Source organism: Bubalus bubalis, chromosome 1 (genome assembly GCF_019923935.1).
Source record: "Bubalus bubalis isolate 160015118507 breed Murrah chromosome 1, NDDB_SH_1, whole genome shotgun sequence".
Lineage (NCBI taxonomy): Eukaryota > Metazoa > Chordata > Mammalia > Artiodactyla > Bovidae > Bubalus > Bubalus bubalis.
This window is the reverse complement of record NC_059157.1, coordinates 117,445,708-117,460,868: the sequence shown is the minus strand read 5'-3', so window position 1 is coordinate 117,460,868 and position 15,161 is coordinate 117,445,708. Positions and strand designations below refer to the sequence as shown.

The 15,161-nt window shown below is 42.6% G+C and overlaps 1 protein-coding gene across 1 annotated transcript; it reads right to left on the bottom strand.

The window, feature by feature from the left end:
• Positions 1–1,868: 1,868 nt before the first annotated feature.
• APOD (apolipoprotein D) lies at positions 1,869–15,158 on the bottom strand. The gene is made up of 5 exons (XM_006047527.4): positions 15,001–15,158; positions 11,524–11,673; positions 7,461–7,582; positions 4,345–4,433; positions 1,869–2,348 (listed from the first exon to the last, which is right to left on the bottom strand). Exons 1-5 carry the CDS (start codon positions 15,040–15,042, stop codon positions 2,113–2,115), a joined length of 639 nt encoding a protein of 212 aa, XP_006047589.1. The 5' UTR covers positions 15,043–15,158; the 3' UTR covers positions 1,869–2,112.
• Positions 15,159–15,161: the final 3 nt, after the last annotated feature.

Below are 15,161 nucleotides of genomic sequence, written 5' to 3'. Positions count from 1 at the left end.
GTATGATGAAGACCTCTGTACATGTATCTTTCCTTTCATATGGAAAATATAAAATAATTTTTATATTATATAACTTAAATTACATTCTCTGAGTACTTTCAGGATGTAAGATATAACCTTGCTTTTCTTTTTTCTTTTGGTTTAAAAAGTGCCTGTACTTGCTAGAGATTTATACTTAAGTAGTTAACAGGAAAAATAATAGGATGTGCTATTTAGTATTTGCTTCAAAACACTATTTGAAAAAACACCAGAGGTGGATGGGTGATAGCTGAAGCAAGATTGGTGAAATGTTGATGACTATTGGCACTGATGATGGGTGCATGGGGGTCATTTATTTATGGGCACATGGGGGGTTGCTACTGTCTCTATTTTGCTGTTTAATTCCCACTTCTCTTGCTTTCTCTTCTGAAATTTTTGTTATTTTACCCCATGATGCCCCCATGCTACCCTCTGAATTCCTCCCATTTTCTCAGATTCAATGACCCCTGATACTTGCTTCTTAGTTTCCTTATCCTTTCCCAAACACCTCAAGTCCACCCATCTATTGACTTACTCAGTAATTGATTCACACAAGAATTGTGAGCCTATGTTTGGTCAAGACACTGTAAAAGGTGCAAAATGTAGTCACGTTTGTTGTTTTAGATGCTATTAGACAGCCATTAAGAGCTTTTAACACAATCATAACTTATCTTGTACTAGGAGGTAAGAGCTAGACAATCAGCTTAACACTCTGGGAAGAACTATAGAAGTCAAGCCAGGCGCCCTCCACTGGGGTGGGCAGTGACATAAGGCACAGGAAGCAGCAGAAGGCTGAGATGTGGGAAGAGGCTCTTCTTTAATACCTACAGCTTCATTCCCGCCTCTTTGTCTAGTGAGTTTCAGCCTTCAGGAATTTTGAATTGCAAGCTACCTTTTGAGGTCATATTTATTTAGTAAAATGAAAATGATACTATTAAGTTTCTTGTAATTTTTATAACCTTTAATATAAAGCAGTGAAGAGTCTCAAAAGCTCCAGGAAATGAATATTTTATATTTGTGCTGAAAATGCAAAAATCTAATCAAATGGCTTCATTTTCTATTCATTTCCCAAACATTAATGGATTACAAATTTTGTGCGAGATAAGAATAATCGCAGGGTGATCATTTTGAGGTTGTTTTGATTTTAAGAGTTAAAATGTAAAAAAAAAAAGAAAAAGAATCAGCAGCAGACTCCAGGTGCTTCCTGACTCCTTGAAGCCGGAATGCCCCAGTGTGTGACCGTACCACCTTGTAAGCGCCTGTGTCTGGCAGGGGTTGAGATTTTCTCAGAGCTTCCTGGGCTCCCGCCACACGCCTCTGCCTTTGCACCCCTCAGCTTGGATTAAAATCCATATCTCTACTTGTCAGTCTCCCTCGCTAGTCTGTGAGCTTCTGTGGGAGGAAATGGATTCTATTTCTCAATGCCTGGAATGCTCTTGAGTCCCAATAAATATCAGCTGAATAAAAGACAAAAAAATTATTTTCTTAAAAAATTCCCATAGCTTCTCCCTCACAGATTCTCTTCATTGCACAGACTCAAGCTGATCCCATTCTTCACGTGGTTCTGAAGACCTCCTGAGAGCAAATGTTTCCAGGAAACTGCCTGTCAGAGACTCAAAACTTCCATAGGATTCCCCCTACTAAGGACTGCCTATTGCAGGATGGGGGCACCTGGATTCGGGTCACTTGGAATGTGCCTTTGCCATCAGCTTTCTCTTTCTAGAAACAGGATTGTTACCTTTAAACTGTTCAGGGCTTCATTTTTTTTTTCAACATCACTGCTTAAGGATTTCCAAACATAAGCTTCTCATTAAAACCCCACAATAATTAGTCCAGTTTAGAATCTACTGTGAGCTCAGCAGGTCAGCAGCAAGTTTATTATCAGACTCGCAAGGTAACAGAAAGGTGCATGGCTAAATGTCTGGGCCAGCTTGCCTTGGGTTCTTCTCCATTAGCTTCTGCTGCCACGTTTCCCTTCTGGTAGGTGTAACAGTTTGCTCTGGTGGTTTGGTTTGTCTTTATGAGGGTTGGTATAGGGGAAAAGCAAAGCAAGGGAAGGAACATGGAATGAATGCAGCTCCCTTTAGAGCCTGGTTACATGGACTCGGGACAGTTCACCTGATCTGTGATCGTCATTTTCTCAATTTCAATGTTATTAGAGGTCAGGATATCTTTGAGATAGGTCACTGTTTCTGGAGGGAGATAAGGGTTTCTTCCCAAGATCCAAACATGATCCATGTGAAAAAGCCAGATGATTGTGGTACAGGAGTACACGAGGGCGTAGTTCTCATAGTCGGTGGCCAGGACCCAGTATGGAGCTGACGGCATGACTGAGAACCAGAGGAAGGCAGTATTAGGAGGAACCAGGGCAAGAGAAACCTTCATCTCCAGGGTCCTGGAAGCCAGGCTCTGGGATTCTAGTTCTTCTACATCAGTGGGTCTGAATTCTGGCTTCATGTGGGAATCATATGGGACCTCTGAAAAACACCAGGCCCATCTCTCCCCACCCCAACTCCCAAAGGCTGAACTGGAGCTTGTTGGTACTTTCGAAAGCTTCCCAGTAATTCCAATGTGCAGCCAGAGTTCAGAGCCATCATTCTGGATCCCCATTCCCTGACTGCAGGTTGGTACCTGGAAGCCTGTAATATCTGGAGGTTTGGCTGGATCCCCTGGACAGGTGCACTGAGCACAAGTGCCTATGGAGCCATTACTCAGTAAGTGGAGTCAAGAATGTACGGTCAGGGGCCCCAGGCTTTCCAGGTTTGTACCATCCAGCTTCCTCTATAATCCACCTACAGGAGGAGGTAGGGGCTAATGTTGGTTTGCCTGTTTTTCTTCTTGTGTGAACTTTGAAAACCCCACTATTCTTAAGAATATGGTAAATCAGGTGATGGCTGTTGTTCAGTCACTCGGTCATGTCTGACTCTTTGTGACCCCATGGACTGTAGCCCACCAGGCTCCTCTGTCCATGTGATTTCCCAGGCAAGAATACTGGAGTGAGTTGCCATTTCCTGCTCCAAAGGATCTTCCAAAGGGTCAAACCCACATCTCCTTCATCTCCTGCATTAGCAGGCGAGTTTTTCACCACTGAGCCACTGGGGAAGCCCAAATAAGGTGGTAACAGTTTACAAATTCTTCCTCACAAAGGGCCTATAGAGATTCACTGATTGACATCTGAGTAGTGTGGAAAGTTCAGTATTAAAAGGGTCTTTAAGAAGACAGATGGAGGGTTTACTTTCTCCATTTGAATCCAGAAATGTCCTTTGTGAACTTGACCTCCACAGCCAAGCCAAGTGTGTGGTTCAATGGCACTGGCTCCATTGTGTCAGCTCCATCTTAGGCCTGAACTCCTAGCCCTCCCGTTTTTTGCCCTACTGAGCTTTAGCTTACTCACAAGGAAAGCACCCAAGCCAAATAAGTTCCCTACAGTCTTTATCTGATATGAAAACTGAAAGAATGTCTTTTGCTGACACAGGTGGTTAATGGTCATGAGACCCCTGGGGTGAGGGTGGGAGGAGGCAAATCCCTCAGTTTCCATCAGTGTGGACATGCTTCCTTTAGTAGTCAGATTCTATTTTTAGCTGTGGCCCCATTGAGTGTCCCTGTCCTCCTTTTGGCAGAACGCAGTGCAGCTGGGAATACCTCTGATGGTCGTCTACATGATTCTGCCTGGATGTAAGTTACCCATAATAAACATAACCGTTCTTTATGGAGTTGCCTGCTTTCTTTTCCAGTCTCAAAGCTCCTTTTAAATTCAGAGGATATTATTCAATAACTCCACCTCCAAACACCAAGGAAAACCCATTGCCCAACTGGAAGGGGAACCAAATGAAACCCCCAAAATTTGGCTAGAAAGTGGCAAAAAGAGCCAGAACTCCAACTTACCTTTACTCTTACCAGCTCTTGTTTTTAAGCTTTCTCACATGTTAGTCGTTTTTCTAATAACTACTAATTTTGCAGTTATTAGTTCCCTCTGGGAAAGAAGACTGGCTTGAGTCTCCTAATACTCATGCCCAACGGGCCTAAATCTGTGCTTCCTCCATTGACATACTTCCTGTAGTTTTATAATAAATCACCTGGCTGCTTGTCAGTATCCACACTGACATGTAAGCTTCACAGGGACATTGGCCAGCTCTGTCTTGCTCATCTTTGCATCTCCAGGGCCTAGCCCAGCATATGGCAGGCAGGAGGTCGTCCACAGGTAACTATGCATTGAATCAGTATAGGTGACACTCAGATGTGACAGGACTGCTCCGACCCAGGGCTCTAGCCTTCACTTTGTCGAGCTCCTGTCCCCGACGCCTCCTGAGAGAAGTGTATACTTACACCAGAAAAACTTAACCGCCAGCTTGGCAGGCTCTGTGATGTTCTCCTGGGTGGCTTCACCTTCAATTTGATTCACAGTTCCATCAGCTCTGCAGTGAGTAAAAAACAGAAACAAAAAAACCTGAACCAGTTAAAAGCCACAAATCAATGAAAGGCAAGACTTGTGACACCAACAATCATGGTGGCCAACAGTGCAATTTCTGGGTAGGAGATTCTTGAAGGTAGGCTGGGTCCTGGGTCCATTCCCTCCCCTTTGCTTTATTACTGTCTCTGGACTGAGCAGAGAAAGACAGTTTTGGGGTAATAAGGATCAACAATTGCAATGGCCAAGGACTGGATGATATGCGAGACCCTGGCACTTCAACCCTTTTTTTCAGAGTATATGTAGTGGCCTGCAAGGCTGTTTCTTGCTCCTGGATGCCAAAGCATGACAGAGGAAAAAGGGAAAATTTACAAACAAATGAATCAACCTCACACAAAAAGAATATTCATTCTTTAAAAATGACAAGGGTCCAAAGGAAGACATAAAGGCTGACTAGATCACTAAAAATCCTGCAAAACATGAAGTCTGCAGATCTGCAAAGTTTTCCCCCTCTTTGGGCCTCAGTGATATCAGAAGCTCTGAAACGAGTCTGATTTTTCTTTATTCAAGACTCTTCCAGTATTGTTTTGGTTCATGCAGGGTCAGAGAATCAGCCACTGTGTTGCAGCTCACAGGAAGCTTAATGGGTAATATAATGGCCACGGGAAGTCTTTCTGAGCCTGTGTGACTACCAGTCTGACTGGTACTTGTTTTCTTGGAGTTGAACACACTTCTTAGACAACTTAGGAAACAGGAATGGCAACCCTTCATGCCCAGCTTCTTTCATTTGTCTTCTGGTTTTTTCTCCATTTCACTTCTCCCTGGTTTTAATTTACTTTAAAACTTTTTAATTTATTTTCTAATTTTTACTTTTTGGCTATTTCTGCTTTATTGACTATGCCAAAGCCTTTGACTGTGTGTATCACAATAAACTGTGGAAGATTCTGAAAGAGATGGGAATACCAGACCACCTGACCTGCCTCTTGAGAAACCTGTATGCAGGTCAGGAAGCAACAGTTAGAACTGGACATGGAACAACAGACTGGTTCCAAATAGGAAAAGGAGTACGTCAAGGCTGTATATTGTCACACTGCTTATTTAACTTATATGCAGAGTACATCATGAGAAATGCTGGGCTGGATAAGCTCAAGCTGGAATCCAGATTGCCAGAAGAAATATCAATAACCTCAGATATGTAGATGACACTTCCCTTATGGCAGAAAGTGAAGAGGAACTCAAAAGCCTCTTGATGAAAGTGAAAGTGGAGAGTGAAAAAGTTGGCTTAAAACTCAACATTCAGAAAACGAAGATCATGGCATCTGGTCCCATCACTTCTTGGGAAATAAATGGGGAAACAGTGGAAACAGTGTCAGACTTTATTTTTTGGGGCTCCAAAATCACTGAAGATGGTGATTGCAGCCATGACATTAAAAGACGCTTACTCCTTGGAAGGAAAGTTATGACCAACCTAGATAGCATATTAAAAAGCAAAGACATTATTTTGCTAACAAAGGTCTGTCTAGTCAAGGCTATGGCTTTTCCAGTGGTCATGTATGGATGTGAGAGTTGGACTGTGAAGAAAGCTGAGTGCTGAAGAACTGATGCTTTTGACCTGTGGTGTTGGAGAAGACTCTTGAGAGTCCCCTGGACTGCAAGGAGGTCCAACCAGTCTATCCTAAAGGAGATCAGTCCTGGGTGTTCATTGGAAGGACTGATGTTGAAGTTGAAACTCCAATACTTTGGCCACCTCATGCAAAGAGTTGACTCATTGGAAAAGACTCTGATGCTGGGAAGGATTGGGGGCAGGAGGAGAAGGGGACGACAGAGGATGAGATGGCTGAATGGCATCACTGACTCGATGGACATGAGTTTGAGTGAACTCTGGGAGTTGGTGATGGACAGGGAGGCCTGGCATGCTGTGATTCATGGGGGTCTCAAAGAGTCGGATACGACTGAGCAACTGAACTGAACTGTGGCATCTTAGTTCCCTGACCAGGGATCAAACCCTCACCTCCTGCATTGGAAGTGTGGAGTCTTAACCACTGGGCCACCAGGGTAGTCCTTTCTCCTGGGTTTTGAATCTCTTGAATCTCAGCTTTGTCACTTACAAGCTCTGTGACTCTTGGGCAAATTACTTTACCTCTCTGTATCTCAGTTTCTTCATCCACAAGAATGGATTTAATAATAGTACCTACCTCAGGTTGCTGTGGGGATTAAATGAATAGCAATGCTCATTTACATATACATAAATACATGCACTTGTACTCACACAAATATATATGCATACAGAAGAGTGCCTTGCACATAGGAAATGCTTAATTAATATTAGTTATCATTGTTTATTGTTACTCTCATGTTTGTTGATGGTGGGTGGGTAGCAGTTCTTACTGGGTTTCAAGTTTATATTTGCTTTTAAAATATGAATTTTGGGATCAGTGAAGAAGCCCTCAATGATAGAAAAGTATATCTCTGTAGGCTCTCCTGTTCACAAAACCTAGAATGTGACTATGTATGCATTTCATTCTTGCTTAATAAGAAAAGGAGTTGTCTAACAGTTAAAACTGTCTGAAGATGGAATAAACTGTCATGGACATTGATGAGCTCCCAGTTTCTGGAAGGATTCAAGCTAAGCTAGATGCTCTCAATCAGCAGGTGGTATAGAAAGGGCTTCTCTTTTGGTACTGGAGATCAGACAAGAGAGTCCCTGCTGTCTTTTGCTTCCAGAAGGTCTATTTTGGAGGGAGAGCAGGAAATCTTGCAGTATGTGTTACCATTAAGTCCCCAGGGTCTCTCACAGGCTCCGGGACACAATAAGTTGCTCAGCAAGTAGCCATGGAAATGAATGAGTGACTTGTAGTCCCTACCATCCTGCCTGCCAAAAGCTGTCTTTTCAGGACCTGTTGTGAGCAGGCAACCAAGACCCAGCGATGTCCCCATCCTTTCACACTAGAAGGCAAGGGCACCAGTCATCCCAGGACAAGTCTGCAGGGCTGCCTCCAGGATGTACAATGCCTTTGAAACCACAACCACTCACCTCAGCTCCTTGTTTATCACTTTGATGTTTCCATTTTCCTTTAGTGAGTAGTTGGCTTGGATGCAACTTCCCTTCTCAAAGCTCACTGGGATCTTCTCAATTTCATACCATTTTCCAAGATACTGCAGAGACAACGACAGGCAGAGAAAACCCTGCGGCTCTCTGGGGACCTGAAGACTCTTCCCCATTGTTGTCTTTCAGAGCAGAGCCCTTTCTTGGGGAAGCCAGGCAAAATGGGCTGCATTGTTCCCAGAAGCCACTGAGCAAGATATTGATTCCAATGGGAATAAGTGAATCGGATGTGTGGGCATTGGTTGAATGCCACCGTCCATTCCTAAAGTGCTCTTATTTAGCTATGTTCTTGGTGTCCCCTTCAGTCAAAACCTATGTGAAATTCTAAACTCTGTAAAAGGAAGGGATTGGTTTAGATGATGTAAGATGTCATCTCAAATATTTTATGATTTTACAAGGCATCTTTGAATTGTGTGCAAAGTCAGATATGTATACTGTGGGGAGCTGGGACTCCAGAATCGACTCAATTCTCCTCATAAGATCCCACACGAGGAGTTGGTCACAGAGGCTTTTGGCATGAGATTAGGATTTAGAAGACCTATATCATTCTTCCCCTGGGAGCTTGCTCTCAGACCATAACTTCAGTGCAGAATCAGCTTTAGAGGAACTGAGCAACTGTGGGTGAGAGTGAAGGGAGACAGTCACACCCTGCTTCTACACATTCCCCGGCATAGCGACTGCTTCAGTCTACAACCTTCGTGAGGGCAACTTGGTAATGTCAAGCAAAACTAAAACTACATTTACTCTGGCCCAGCAATTTCACTTCTAGAAAGGTATCCTCCTGAAAATAAGAAATGATGTATGTCTAAGATCATTCATTGCAGTTCTCTTTGTAATATTAAAAGACAGGAAGTGGCTTGAGTGAGCATTAATAGGATTAACTAAATGATGACACATCCATACAATGGAATGCTATACACCCTCTTTTAAAACACAACAGGCAATTATCTCCAAGATACACTTAATGGGAAAAGAACCAGGTGCAAAATAGTGTATATATATTAAGCTACCTTTTATGTAAAACTGGGAGAAAAGGTTATATCGGTTTCCTATTGCTAATGTAACAAATTACCACAAGCTTGAAACATCACAAATTTATGGTCTCATAGTTTGGTACATCTGAAGTCTGACAAGGATCTCACTGGGTTAAAATCAAAGTGCGGCAGGGCTACATTCCTTTCCAGAGGCTCTAGAGGAGAATCTGTCTTCTTTCCAAGTCCTTTCCAAGTCCTAGATGCCGTTTGCATTTCTTGATTTGTGAATCCCTTTCTCCATCTTCAGAGCCAGCAAAAACAGGTCAACGCCTTCTCACACTGCATCTCTCTGAGTCTTCTTCCATCATCACACCTCCCTGACCACAGCTGGGAAATGATCTCTGCTTGTAATGATTAGATTAGACCCACCTGATAATCTAGGATACCCTTGCCATCTCAAGCTCGATAACTTTAATCACAACTTCAAAATCCCTTTTTCTATATAGAGAAACATTACTTGCAGATTCTGGGGAATAGGACATGGACAACATTCTTCCTACTGCAATTATATATGTGCTTTTTAATATATATACACATTATCTCTCAAAAGACACCATAAGCTGTTTTTACTGGTTGTCACTGGGGAGAAATGAGGCTGGGTTACAGGGGTGGAAGCGAAAGTTTTCATTGTATCTTCTTTTGCACCTTTAGAATTTTGAACCTGGTGAATATATTTACCTAGTCAAAATATTAATTGAAATGATTTTAGAAATTTAAAAATGTATTACTCAGCAAAACAAAGCAAAATTAAAGAGATGCAATCAGAATTTGAAATGAGAGCATACTGCAAATAGGTGGCAGTATTGCTTCAGTCACCTGGCTCTTTGTTAAAATATATGTCCACATTTATGACATAAATTTTCCTCTCATTTGTTAAAGGACATCTTTCAATTAAAATCACTGAACTGAACATGCATTTAAAGCATCAGAGAATAAGCTAAAGGTCAATTGGTTTCATAGGCATCCTCCAAAAATATCTCCATTTTATACAGTGCATTTAAAATAGTTCCATTACTGTTAAGGTGACTTTAATGGTCCACAATTTAAAACAAGGAAGCTTAATTTTCCAGAAAGGAAGAAACTCAGAGGTGGAAGATTGCTCTTCGTGTCATGTTCCCTCATGATCTCATACTATTTTTGTGAAGGGTCTTCGTTTCTCTATCTCTATAAGGAGAATGCAATGTTTAGAAATAATTATGAAAAGGAAGAAGTAAAACTATCTCCATTTTCAGATGACAGGGTTTTGTATATAGAAGATTCTAAGGAATACACACACACCCCCACACACAACTATTAGAACTAACAAATGGACTCAGCAAGGTTAAAGGATAAAATAACTAATATCTAGGAAAAAAAAGTATTCCTATACTTACAATGACAAATCTGCAAATTAATTTAGAAAATTTCCACTTATAATAGCATCAAAAAAATAAAATTCTTATGAAAATTTTACCAAAGAAGCATAAAACACACTCTGAAAACTACAAAAGACTGCAGAAATAAAGAAGATCTAAATAAATGGAAAGACATCCTATGTTCATGGATAGGAAGACTTAAACTTGTTAAGATGGCAATACTCTTCAAATTGACCATAGACTTAATAGTACAGTCGCTATCAAAATTCCAACTAGCTTCTTTACAGAAATTGACAAACTGATCCTAACATTTATGTTGAAATACAAAGGACTCAGAATAGCCACAAGAACAAAGTTGAAGGACTTATATGTTCTGACTTCAAAACTTACTACAAAGCTGCAGTAATCAAGACTATATAGTGCTGGAATAAGGACAGACATATAAATCAATAGAAGAGAACTGTGAGTCCAAAAATAAATTCTTACACATATGGTCAATTGATTTTCAACAATTGTATCAAGACTATTCAGTGGGGAAAGACTAGTCTTCTCAACAAACAGTCTGGAACAGCTGTATATCCTCATGCCAAAGAAAGAAGTTTCCTTGTACAATATATAACTTAAAATGAATCAAAGACTTATATGTAAGAACTAAAACTATAAATCCCTTAGAAGAAAATATAGGAGTAAACCTTTATAAACATAGACTAGGCGGCTTTTTTTCTTTTTTTTTAAGATATGCCACCAGAAGCACAAGCAAAAAATGAAAAGATAATTTGGGCTTCATTAATATTGAAAAGTTTTGTGTTCAAAAGACATGAATAAGATGATGAGACAATCCTTACCATATATGGGGGAGTTGATTTTATTGATATCTTTTTAGCACAGGTGACAAGAAGGCCCCTGGGGGAAGTGCTATCCTATCCTGGGTCCTATTTGAGTCACCCATGGGATCCTGCACTCCTGGGAAGCCTAGTTTTGAATCCTACTCTGCATTTACTGGCTGTGTGACCTGAGCAGGTGGCAAGCTCCCTGACGTTCAGCTTCTTCATCTGTAGAGTGAGGATAACACCTCTGCAACATCTGCTGTTGATGTCCTGTGTCCCATTGTCCTCTCAGCCCACCTCTGGGCTCACCTCCATCATGGCAAGCACTTCCCACACACACTGCCAGCTTCCACCTCAAGCCCCTGGGTCTCCTTCCCTGCGAGAGGCTTGTCCAGTGTCATGGGAGCTCCCACTGCCTGATGGCACCTATCCATGGGACAAGCTGAGGCACATTCTGTGCATTTCCTCAGAGGACCCCCAGCAGAAGTGAACCCTGTTCACAGAGTAACCTGCTCGTGAGCTCACCCTTTACTGCTTGCCTGCCTGCTCTGTTTCCACACAAGCCCACTCAGGCTTCTTGGGATCATCTCCCAAAACCTCTCTGCTCCGCAGTTCTTGTCTCAAAGTCTGCTTTTGGGAACTCTTTGGAGGCTAAGTACCTACCCCAAGGCTTGCTGTGGTCATTAGAGCAGGAAAAAAAAAAACCCAAACCTGGTAGGATGCTTATTCAAACAGGAGACAGCAAAACAAGCAGGGATTTATTCTTTTACTGCACCTTATTCACGTCGAAATTCTCCTGCACGGGAGGATGGGGGCATTTCCCGAGATGGAAAGCTTGTCCCTCAGCTGCTCCGAAGAGGCCAGCCAGGGCAGGGAGCAGCAGCAGCGCTGGCACCATCCTTGGGCTGGGTGGCTGGAGACGGACCTGGAGTGGGGAGAACAAAGCAGCTGGAGGCGTTCGGAGCCTCTGAGGCCACAGAGTCCTTGGAGGAACATGTCTGGGCTCATCAGTCTCTGGGTGGGCAGCCTCCTACTCAGCCCCTCTGAGCCCCTCGTCCTCCGGGGCCACCTCAGTCATCGGTGTGGCTGTGAGGTCTTCCTCCTCTGTGAGCCTCACTAGAACCTTCTGTGCCTCCATTAGAACACAATCTGCCTGGCATTACAGTTTGTTGGGCTTATTTGGCCAGCTCCCCTGCTGACCCCACACAGCTAATTACATATTTTTCAAGGATGGGCATGATGTTTAATTCTCCCTGGACTCTCCCACAGAACCTCCCAGTGCCAGGCACAGTAGATGCTTGTTGAATGAACAGAAGCCATGTGTGTGTGTGTGTGTGTGTGTGTGTGCGTATGTGTGTGTGCACTTGTTGAATGAACAGAAAAAAATGTGTGTGTGGGGGGTTGTGGTGGCGGGCATTGGGAGAGAGTGAAGCCCTCAAGTGAACCATGAGAGAAAAAATCAATCGAAAACAAAACCTGCATTTAGCGCCCTATGAGGTTCATCAAAGAAATGCCTCCCCTGACTCCACCTCCCCACACTACCCTCCACTTGCTGGCTGTTTACCAGGCCGGGAGTAGGCCTGGGAACCTTGGGGACCCCAGGATCACCTTGACTGGCTTTGAATTCTGGCTCTTCACACACTAAGTATAACTGTGTCCAATGGATGCTTTAATTTCCTTGGCTGTTAAGTGGGAATAATAATCATACCAACCTTGTGAACTTCCGAGGGAATTAAATGAGAAAATATAGACAGCATTTAGAGCAGTATCTGACACAAATGCTCAATAAATGCTAGTATGAAATGCAGAAGCAAATTATTGTATTTCCTGAATTTCTCTTCCTTCCTTACTTTTTTCCTTCCTCCTTCCCTTCCTTTCTTTCTTAATATTCTGTTGAGGCTACTTTTCGTACATGCTATACATTTAAGCAGAGAAGGACCAGTAGCTGATGTGAGCCCAGAGCCCTTGGGTGTGGAAGCTGCTTTGCGGGGGGTGCACAGTGGGCAGGGGTGGGGGCTGCAGCGCTGCTGGCGGGGTCGAAGCCTGGGTTGCTCCCCGCTTCTTTCACTGACTTGCTCTCAGCCTGTTCTCTTCCTTGTGAGTCCTCGCCTGTAGCTGCACGAGAGCTATTTCCAGCTCTTTGCCTTTCTCCCTGTGATGAAGAGGCCTGAATTGAGGCAAGCAAGATGTTCTCAGATTTGAGTTTTTAAAAGAATGTGTCATAACTGGGATAATTATAACCACTTTCTTAAGAATCTCTAAATCTCCAAATAACCTTTAATAATCAATAGCTCTTCTTCTGGAGGTTTTGTTGCGTGTTTTTCAAAAGAACAGTTACATAATGAGTAAAAGTTGATGTGAGGTTGAGGGGAGGAGGGACGGTCCCCGAGTCCCCGCCTTGAGCACGTCTGCCCGGTGGAGCGGGGAGGGCTACTTTCCTTGGTCTCTGAGGCTCCGTTTCCCATCAGCCCCTGCCACCAGGTAAACAACATCTGTTTTTAACCTTTTGCGGGGTGATGGATTTGCCAAAATCCAGCCTAAACCCACAAAAATTTGCATTCCTTTCCAAGCCCTTCTTAAAACCACTGAAGTTCTACTCTTGGCCCCTAGTCGGCTCCAGGCTCAGTGCCCTGCCCAGGAGTTCTAAGCTCAAGGATGGCCACACATTATGCACATTCGCCACAGCCCCCAAACCGGGCAGAAACTTAGAGGTCATTTATCCACCCCCTCCCCTCAGATGTACCGATGGGGAAGCTAAGGCCCAGAGGGGCAGAAGGCCAGGGCTCAGGCCCCGTCTCCAGCTCTCCATTCTGCCATAGCCCTGAACTTTGCTGCCTTCTGTGACCACCTTCAGTGGCTTCAGTAAACACCTACCTCTAATACCTGATGAATCTCATTTTACCACATGACAGTTAGACCCAAAGTCAGCTCCTGACAAATATCTTGTTACAAAATGTTCTGTAGTGAGCTGAAATGTGTTCTTTAGCTCTGCAGGATTTCAGAGCATAACTAATTTTCCCTGCCTGCATCTCTTCCAAAGATGCCTCTTTATTGCAGTAGTTTTAGTCCTATGACTAAACTTCTTGTGAGAGAAAGAGTTGATAATATCCATCATTTTTTCCCAGTGCCCCTTGTATTCTAATTCATGCAACGCTTGTTGAGCAACTTCTGAGAGTAAATCACATTATTAACCTGTATCTATGAACTCGGATATGTATGACTTACTTTTGCATCTTCTTCTAACACTAATGGGAAGATGGTCCTAACGAAGAGACTTCAAATACTTTTAAAAATAGATATAATTTAAATGTTATATTAACTGAATATTAAATAATTAGAAAAGAATTCTACTAAGGTTATGGTGCATCCACCCTGGGCCAGAATTGACTCTGTGTATTACTACTTACACTCCTTGAGCTTCTCCAGGGAGAAGCCCTGGTTTCAGTATTTTACATGGACCTGAGTCTCTACAACACCCAGTCTGGAAGAGTCCTGCACTAACATTCTGCATGTACTCAGTGAGGTTACTTCCTGATAAGCTGTGAAACCAGAACTTAGACCAGGTTTCCTAAGAGTCTACACACTTGCACAATACTGTGGACCTGGCATCTGGTCTCGAGGAGCTTCAGAATATTAGGGGTGAGACTTTTAGATTTCACATGACAAAATAAAATACATTTCCACAAGTATATGGGTCTTAAAAACCATTTTGCTATTGAATCTAATAAGAAAACATATCGCCTGAAGAAAATTTTTCAGGAGATAAAAAGCTTTGCATTTTCTGTTAATATTAATATTATTTAATTTAATTATTTAATAATTAATTCTATCAATACTAAATGAATTTTCAATTCACACAGCACATTCCAACACACTTTTTGGTCAGTTTTACTGAAATGCACACTGGATAACCCCCTGAGAATTCATCTAGTACAGTATTGATGTAGGAATAATTCCTCATTGTCTAATAATGGTATCAAGGGGGTTGCCTGATGCAAGCAGAAGACTTTGAGGTGAGTCTTCTCAGGGTGACACCCCAGCTCTGGCATTTGTTGGTGGTCTTACTTTAGGCCTGTTGCTTAGGACATCTGAACTTCAGTTTCCTCATTTGAAAAACGGCACTAAAAATATCCCCCTTGTAAGGTCGTTTATGGAAAAATGAAACCAAGTGTGCAAAGCAACTGGCCAAAGGCCCTCAATCATGTTAGTTATTATTTTTAGCTGAAATGAGAATTAAAACCACAGTACATACCTTTTTTATCGAGGTGAAAGCAGTTTCCACACGCAAAATCATCCACTCTGAGATGCCCTGTCTTGGTGACTGACTTCTCCCAAGCTATTTTATAAGCTTCCTCAGGTCACTGATGTTTAATTTTAAGGCATGCCCCGCCCCCTAAGTTCAGGAAGGCTGGT